Here is a 9,769-nt window from a genome sequence, read left to right as displayed (position 1 = left end):
GGCATTTTGAGTGGATTGAGATTGAATAAGCATTGTTAAAATTACGTTTTTTAAATAATTCATGGCGAAAATCATCCTGGCAAAGGGAAAAAAGGCTCCTTTTAGAAAGAAAAAAAATTGGGCAAATATTACAAGCGCTCAATGAAAAATAAGCACCTTTAAGAGCTATTAAAAAACATTAACTCACATTTTCAAGTTATTAGATCAGTCTTGGAAAATAATTTCTGCATCTTGTATTTTCTGACATCATAACATTACATTTCTAATTAAAATGTTTTGAAGAATTAAAAAGGACAAAATAAAACTCATAATTTTGCTGCACTTTATTAACAAAATATAGTATAAAACTATCTAAATTAATAAAAATACATTAGTTAGTAATATTATGATATTGTAAGCTGTAAGCAAAGGAAATTCATGAATCTGAGGAGATATCACAAAAACTATAACATTTCACATAAACAATAAAATATAAGACATATTTGAAAAGTACAAAATTGATATGGCATGCGTGATTAAAAACAGGAACCACTTTTATTACATATTTACATATTATGAAACATGAAAATAAATAGATAATATGATGTAAACTAATATACAACAATCACCAGAGATAAATATTTACAATTTAAGATATATTTTGTGGCCAACGTTTAAAAATAACCATTATGAACTTCATAAAATTTTGATTAATTTGCTCTTTAAATGAAAAAATTCAAATTATTATCAGCAATTTAATTCAACAAAATACCATAATTATTTTAATCAGGAGAAGTGATTTAAAAAATAACATATATTTAATGCTCCAATCAAATTATAGATTAAAATTATGAGTGCAGATTTTAAATGTTTTAGAAAGTAAAGTATTTGAATTGATGACCATGGAACTAAATAATGCAACTTTTAAGTGTTGCAACATTGCAAGAAGCTTAAATCAACTAAAAACAATTTAGTACACCTTAAAAATTAACAAAACATATTATATTTTCTGAAAACGACAAGTAGCACAAGGAAACAGGAAATTTTGAAGGAATGTAATTTGTATAAAATGAATGCAAGAAAAATTATTTTGTAGACAAAAGTACATGTATAGAGTAAGAAATTAATTTTTGCATAACAATATGTAAAATACGGTTTATTTTAATTCTTAAAGAGGACATGTAAAAAATTGCAATACCAAGCATTTAAATGTTTCCATTAAAAACAATAAGAATGTGAACACCTACATAAAACGTATTTCATTTTTAAGAAGTAGACAGTTTCTGACATTTTGTTTCGAAAATATAAATAGCATACGATATATACATGCACTTTCATCAATGAGAAAAAAAAATTTATGTGCATAATTTATACAAATTATATATTATTTCAAAATTTTCTATTTTTCTGTGCCCACCTGTACTTTGCTGAAATTAAAAATTTGATCTATATTTATAAAACATTATAGTATAAAAATATCTGGAGAGCTTGCATGTAACTGTTTTTACATTAAAATTTATCACTTCTCAATGAATTCCTTTTTTCTTTTAAATATTTTTCACTATCATGATCACTATCATCCTTAGTTTTTAAAATAAATCCTTAAAATACATTTGATAAAAAATAAATAAAAATATAATATTTTCTCAGACAATATTGAAATTATTTTTTAGCTGGAAGACAAGGTGCTGCATACATACTATTTTGAGGTTCACAGATTGTTGACATATAATAGAACGCTCAGTCTCTTGGAACTATAAAAAATTCAGAAAAGTAATAATTTCATATTACCCACTAAAACTGTTCAAGAACATACAAAGAAATTGAAAATTTTCAAGAATATAAAATATTTTTTAACATTAATTATAGAAGATTTAATACATTATTGACAGTAAAATACAATAAATCTCCTAATTCTTAATTGAAATCAAAATTTAAAACATAACTAAAATTATCTTTCTTTAAACAAAAACAAAAAAAAGAGGGATCAAATGTGTTATCTTCAAGTTGATAAGCAATTGATGATGAGGGTTAATTCCAAGAAAAAAAAAAATTTCAAAGCTTCAAAATATTTGTCAATTATCTTAAAAAATATTTATTCACAATATTTATTACATATTTATTTGCATTGTATCACAATGGTTGGTTCAGGAATTTTGTCTTCTGAATTTAAACACACAAAAAAAAATAATAAATAAATAAATAAAAATAACAGTTGAAAAGAGAATTTATTAGTGCAATTACCTTTTGCATTGTTGATAAGGAGAACAAACTTAATTTAAAAATTCTTCCAGACATAAAACAATTATTAATCTTTATGAACATGGATAGTCCTGTGTATTAGAGCATAAAAACGTGGGTGCAAGACTTTTAATTGTAATACTTGTCTAAAAATTAACTATTATTTCTTTTTAACACAATGTTTAGTAGTAAGTTGTATCCATGTAAAAAATATCAAATAAAAAAAAATTATTTTAATGTTATAATAAGTGAGTGTAAAAACGGCAGGGTTATAAATATGAAAATATCAAATGAATCTGAAAATTACTAAAAGAAATACAGAATTACAGTGGGAAAAATTAGGAACAATAGCAAATGATGGAAATTCATTAATTTATTTTCGAACTTAGAGTTCAATCAGATTCCACAAGAGATTACTTTTACAAAATTATAGGAATTTGTCTCTAATCACGTAATTTTGTCCTTTTCAATGAAAGTGATAGATTTCTATAACTTGTGTCATCTGTTCTTCAACTTAACAAGGGCTTATAAGTCCTACTTAGTAATGAGCACTCAAGCCTGCTCATGTATGTGTAACAATAAATAAATAAAAAAAAACTTTTAAATTCTACATAATACTTCAAAGGAAACAAACCATCTTTAAAAAAAAGAAGGGGGGAAAAAAGGAAGGGAGAGATTAAGATTTCAAAAATCACTCTCTTTTCAACACATTAATACTGTAAAGGAAAAAGAAAGAAAATGAAGGATTGCAAAATATTAACTTAATAAGTAAAAATACAGTTTTTAGAAATTAGAATGCATATTTTAGCAAATTCAAGAAATAAAATTATCACCCTACTAATGATGACAAGATCAAATAATAAGAAACACATTTTGAAAATTGAACACCCTAATTAACTTAACTAATTACATGTTGTTAAAATTTAAAAAGAATCACATTATGTAATTAAAGCAAGGCAACAAATTATTACACAAAAAATAAATAAAATTATGGTCGCACTAACTAGATTGATGTTTTTAAAAAAATAGTTTTTCATGCAAATTCTGTTAAATAAAAATTCATAAGTACTTTTAATGATTACTATTTTAACTTTGATTCATGACCCTCAACCAATTGACTCTCTTGCACAGAAAATTATTTTTTTTCCCATGTTATATAACAAAGAAAATGTGGTTGGAAGGAAAATTCTTCACACCATAGGTTATTATATGCTAATAAGTTATTAATTTAAAAAACAATTTCTTTAGACATGCTAATGTCAGCCAACAATCAGATTTGAGGACAATGAAAAACTAAATGTAAGTGCTTTACAAACTACTCCAAGGAAAGTGGCTTGGCAACTATTTCCTTTCCCTTGCTAATGAGATCAACCATTTAGCAAAATTGGGAAATTTTGCTAATGGACAATAGTAGCATTTTTAACAGTGGCTATTTTTTAAAAGATATAACCACTTTGCAAAAGTTGAAAAATTTAAATAATTTATTGAACTATTTATAGTAACAATGTAAAGAATTCCTTTTGAAGCATTCCACAAAATATGGTAAATAATTATAATGTTCATTTTTAAAATTTTCAGAAACAAGCGTAAAATAAGCTAATATTTAAATATAATAAAATAGTTTTAAATAATCCCATATTTATTTTTAAAAATAAAATAAAATGCACAAGGAGTACATTTTTGATTTTTAAAAAAAGTGGCTTTCAGGTGGCAACTGTCAGACAATTTAATAATCGTCACTTGGTATATTTAGTTGTCCTGTGAATGGTGGTGGTCAAAAATTTTGCCCCATACTAACGCCAAAATAAATAGAAATTTAGAAGACTGATCAAAAAATTTATTTAAAAAAAAATTTCCAATATATAAAAAATTTTATTGTCTAAAATAAAAAGATCCACCATATGTGTAAAATGTCAATTTTGAATTTTTTGTCACTTACATCAATTTTCCTATTTGCTGCCATGTAGTAGCATATTATTTTGTAATATTATTAAAATTCACCCCAAAACAGTTTAAAAAGTTAGCATGATTCAAATTGTTGAAAAAAATTCCAGCAATAAAAAATTTATTCAGCAAACAAATTAACACACTAAGGTCACATTTCATAATTCTTAATGATTTCAAAGATGCAACACCCTTATGCTAAAAAGCATAACAAAAACTAATAAATATTATGGCAGTGAATAAATTATAAATATCAGTGAATCACAACTGCCTCTAATTTTTTTCTTCGTTATATATATATATATATATATATATATATATATAANGATGGACTTATATATATATATATATATATATATAAACTGTTAATTTTCCAGTTTCAAATCACGTTCCTTACGCTTCAACATTCTTCTCTGATATTCATAGTCTATATCATCTACTTTTAGAAATAAAAGCATATATATCAACAATCCACACGTTAAGAAAAGTCTGTCTATTTGCATGACAGGATGAACAAGAAGAATCACAGTTAAAGTGGAAAAACAAGGATGCCTCATGTGAGAATAGAAACGCTGCAAACCTTCGGATTTCAGACCCAGAGGTTCAGGCCAATTCTGAAGACTGTGGTGAACCTAGAAACATAAACATACAATTTTATAGTAATAAAATTATGAAACAAAAGATTTTCTTTGCTAAGCAAATGAGAATATTATGTTAATATAAAGGGAGCAAAAAAAAAGCCTAGTAGTGAAAAAAAAATCACTAACCCAGTTGTAAAACAAAAGTATAAAAAACCATCAGTATAAGTATCACCAGTATAAAAAAATATTAAAAAAAATTTAAAAAACCTACAGATTTCTCTAAGAAAAACCTATTGTAATAATAAATATGTGATGAGGTTAAGTTTTTTAAAAGAATCAAGAGTTTGAAAAGAAAAAAACTATAGCTTTTGGCAAATTAAATAAATAAATTAACATAAAACTCTAAATTGTAAAGTAATTAAATTAATCTTAGAACATAAAGTAACAAATAGATTATTCATTAACAAACCTAAATAAAAGCTTGGGTTAAAATATTTTTTAATGAAATTTATTTTAAAAATGACAATAATATTTTTATTAAAAATGCAATGATATTAATTATAATTTAGAATAATAAATAACTTTTAATGACTGAACTGTAATTGACTGATGATAGAACTTTATGAAATCCACTATAAAACCAATTTTTCATGCATTTATTATTTATTTATTACTTTGATAATCCATTCTCCAAAAGAATTACAAATAATAAAATTAATCTGCAAATCACCATAAAGATTGTAGATTATATTGAAAGTTACATTTTTTTGGAACATTGTTATCCAATTAAGACACATGGTAAGATAAGTTTTAACATTTTTTTATTTAAAAGAAATTCAACATTCTAATTTTCAAATAAAATTTTATAAATATAATTTTTTTTAATTTATGTAAAATTTTACAGAGTCAAGAAGTTATTCAAAGATTTAAAATAAAAATTTGCAACAGCCAGATTTTTAAAATAACATTTAAAAATAGCTTATTTTGAAACTCTAATTAACATTAACTTTTTTTTACACAACATTTCAAAATTAAACCATACATAAGTTATAATAACAAAAATTTGTTTCTTAAAAGACTTCACAAAGAAAAGGGCAAAAAGAAAAGCAAGAGACCATAATCAAAGACACAATTTTATATTTACGAAAAATATTTAAAAAAATTTAAAATATTAACAGATGTAGTATGAAGAAATTTTTGGCAACTTAAACAATATAAGTATATGGAAACTTAAAAAACCTAACCTATTTATTACAATAATAAATAAAATTAAATAAAAATTAAAATTATCATGAAGTTTCAATGTTTCTAAAAGCAATGGTTTCAGAAATAAAATGTTTCCTAAATAGAAGAAAACTACAGTTCCTTGATATTTAAGCACTTCTTTTTGCATTGAACTTTAAAAACTCAACTTTTAAAGAATGAAACTTACTCCCAAGTTATAAATATTTTATCACCAATGGGGATTGCAAATTACACACCCTGATCTAAGGTACACCATTTTAAAATATTAATTGTAATTTAGAAAAAAATTAATTTTAATGACTGAACCGACTTTACAAAATTATCTGCAAATTATTCAGATGATATACCACCAGATTCAAGTCATCAATTTATTTTATTTTACAACAATAAGTTAAAACATATAAAGAGACTAACTCACTTTTACATTTAAAAAAACTTCAAAAATTAGAACATTTCTTATTAAAAATAAGATTTCTTTTACACTTAAACAGTCTTAAAATTGAGGAATACAAAAAATAGATAAATAAAATGAAAGAATAAAAAAAACTATATGATAGCAAAAAGAGAAGTTAAAAAATCTTATTAAGTTTCTCAGAAAACAGATTAAATAAGACTTCAATAATGCAAAGTTCACACAAGCCAACCTGTTTAATCCCAAGAAGTTCAGTAATATCCATTATAAAGCAACCGCTATAAATAATCAACCATGCTATTGAATGTATGATGGTAAAAAACCACCAAACATAATCTTTATCAGCTGTAGATATTTCCCAAATTGTCCAGCTGTGCACAGATTGCCAAAAGGTCATAAGTATCTAAAAAACAATATGCATTTTTAATTTAAAATTTTAGAAGTAAAAAGTCAGGCATCACAGATTCAACAACAGTTAATTCATAATTTCATACTTTAATATCAAAAGTCATAAAAACAAATTGAATATTCATATGAATTAAAAAAAATTTAGATAAAACTTACTATTTAACTTTTTTTACTGGTGATCGCAATGCTCAAATACGCCATTTAGGGAGAAGACCGGTCCCATGCCTTACGCCCTTTTCTCTCCTCCTATTTTCAGCTGTATAGTAATGTACTACAATATTTTTTCCTTTCTCAATATTTTTGTATTTAATTGTTAATAATATTTTTAAAATTTCCATAAATATTTCTTTTCAAACTATGTTTAATGAAGTTTACAGTTCCAAATAGTTTCCTAACTTAAAAGATTTTAATCTATTTGCAAATTACGATCGAAATTAATGTATACTTCCTTCTTCTATGACTCTCCACACACTAATGGTGAAAGCATGCGAAGTGTTGCCATCGGAAGAGAGTTCTGCTCTACGCCAACTGTAGACCCATTTGGACAATCAATAAAAAAATTTAATCTATTTACCTTTTAAATATTTTTTATTTATATATATATATATATATTGCAAGAAGGCTTAACATGTCAATTTGTATCATCTCTAGCTTTATAAAAACAGCCATTTAATTCCACCCTTAATGGTACACCATATGGCAATGAAATATGTATAACTTTTTACTATTTGCCACTTAAACCATGTTTTTTCTTTAATCACAGTCCTTAAAGGTAATTGTTTAAGAGTTAAGAGCATTATAACAAAATATAAGACAAATTCCAAGTAAAAAAATTGAATACTATAATAGGCTTAAAAAAATTTCACTTTTTAAAAAAAAAAAAACTTTTAAAATAGAGTGTATTTATAACATTTTAAAAATTTATAATGTTGCTGATGAAATTTTTTTAATTTAAAGTCATCAAAATACAAAATAATAATAATAACTTAGTAATTACTTGAAGGGCCAAGCATGATCCAAAATTATAAAATAACCTTTCCACAGATGCCAAACCAAATTTAGACATGCTATCTTTAACTATCTTCTGCTTTTGGAGAGAATGTTGCAATACAAACATAAGAAGTAAAGAACCATCTTTAAAAAGGTGCAACAAAACACTATCTGTGAAAAGAAAATTAGATATTAGAGTAAATTATATTGAATATTTGAAAAGAAATAACAAATAATAATGATGAAGAGAAATAATAAGGAATAAAGTAAAAGAAATAAAAAAAATTCCAAGGGTCAAAACAGCAACATCTACAAACCAAATCTTAAAATATAGCTTAACTTAGATAAGCCCAAGGTTTTAGAGTAAATAATGGCATTATGATATTCCTTCAATGAAATGTAACAAATATTAAGCAGAAACTAAATAGGTACCCAGCATATTCAGAATACAGTCACTGGTCAAATTATTAGATGCACTTTAAGATTCTGTATAAAATCTTAATTATTAGGTGATGCTATACAGCTTTGTTTTTACATGGCTGAAAGCGATTCGTACTTGTTTACGTTCTTACGTAACTGGTTAACATAATAATGCAATTCGTTAGAAATAAATACAAATAGAAGGTATATAAAAATCTCTTGAATAAAAGCCCATAACATGTATGTTTAAATATAAAAGTATTGCATATAAGCACATGCAAAACATGTAATTATTAAAATTATTAAAATTATATATTATAATTTATTAACATAATACCTGGTATAATAAATATTTTATGTTTACATTATATATCGCTTAATTTATCCAATCCTTTAATTTATCCAATCGTCAAATTTACCCAATCGTCAAATTTATACTAAATATCATTTAATTTAACTGATTGATAAACGAATGTAAACAAGTGCAAATCAGTTTCAGTCAAAACGATAAAGCTGCATAGTATCATCTGATAATTAAGATTTTACTTAGAATCTTAAAGTGCCTCTAATATTTGGCCAGGGACTGTACCTCAATATTGCCATTGGTATTTTGTATACTTCTATTTAACATAAGTTTTATGAATGAAACATTTAAATGTTATGTTTTATAGATAGCTTAATCTTGATATTTAAGAGAAATTAAATGGCTTTTCAATATTACACTCATTATACAGTGAAAACTCTTGGGAGCGATCACTCTCTGTTCTACAGTAAAATGGCCGTTAATGGAAGTTGGTCGCCAAAAGGTTTTTGCAAAAATTTCATAAATATTATGTAAAGGTTAGCTATGAGTTATATCTTTCACCTTAAGCTCGTCCATTTCTTTTATTTCATAATTTCTTGAGGGTAACTGCCTGGTTCTAGCCGAAAATTGAGTTTTTTGGAGCAAGTACCGATACGAAAATATTCCCAGCTACGAGTTATTTATAGCCTTCGATTTGGTCACCTCGTGATGTTATATGTCACTCGCAAATCACTAACCGGTTGTCATCAAAATTTGGCGGCTTTCATGAAGTAACAACACTATAAAACAATAGCAAATAACTAGATTATACTATAATTACCATTTTTTTCGTACAATGAAAGATGGTGATCTTTTAGAGCTGAATGCGAAGATAAGAACAATCCAAATTGAAAAAGTGTAGCGATACAAAATAGCAAAACAAAAACAGTAACTAATAGAAGTAAATTATTATTGACAGCCATATCTGTGTCTTTAGTTTTCAGTCATATGGAATTATAGCAGTTAAAGAAATGTGGAAATAAATATCTAACAAAATGATCAAGAAAACGAAAGCGCGGCGGGAAGCATTTTTGTTTTGTTTAAATTTGTAGTTTGAAAAAGATTAGTTGTCAATGAGGAGTTTTTCATATTTTCTGTCATTTTATATAATAACTCTTTTAAATATTTTTAGCAATCTTTTGTTATTGAAATCATCTCAATACATGTTAAAAAATTTATAGTTCAAAACTTGCAGTTTTTTGAGGC

The 9,769-nt window shown here is 25.0% G+C and overlaps 1 protein-coding gene across 1 annotated transcript; it reads right to left on the bottom strand.

Annotated features, from left to right (window-relative positions):
* Nucleotides 1–305: 305 nt before the first annotated feature.
* On the bottom strand, nt 306–9,488 carry LOC107440940 (nurim homolog). The gene is made up of 5 exons (XM_043052811.2): nt 9,345–9,488; nt 7,808–7,971; nt 6,635–6,805; nt 4,745–4,796; nt 306–1,733 (listed from the first exon to the last, which is right to left on the bottom strand). Exons 1-5 carry the CDS (start codon nt 9,484–9,486, stop codon nt 1,720–1,722), a joined length of 543 nt encoding a protein of 180 aa, XP_042908745.1. The 5' UTR covers nt 9,487–9,488; the 3' UTR covers nt 306–1,719.
* Between the last annotated feature and the right edge of the window lie 281 nt (nt 9,489–9,769).

Source organism: Parasteatoda tepidariorum, chromosome 9, assembly GCF_043381705.1.
Source record: "Parasteatoda tepidariorum isolate YZ-2023 chromosome 9, CAS_Ptep_4.0, whole genome shotgun sequence".
Classification (NCBI taxonomy): domain Eukaryota; kingdom Metazoa; phylum Arthropoda; class Arachnida; order Araneae; family Theridiidae; genus Parasteatoda; species Parasteatoda tepidariorum.
Note: the sequence above shows the minus strand (reverse complement) of the source record. Positions and strands in the feature narration are given on the sequence as shown.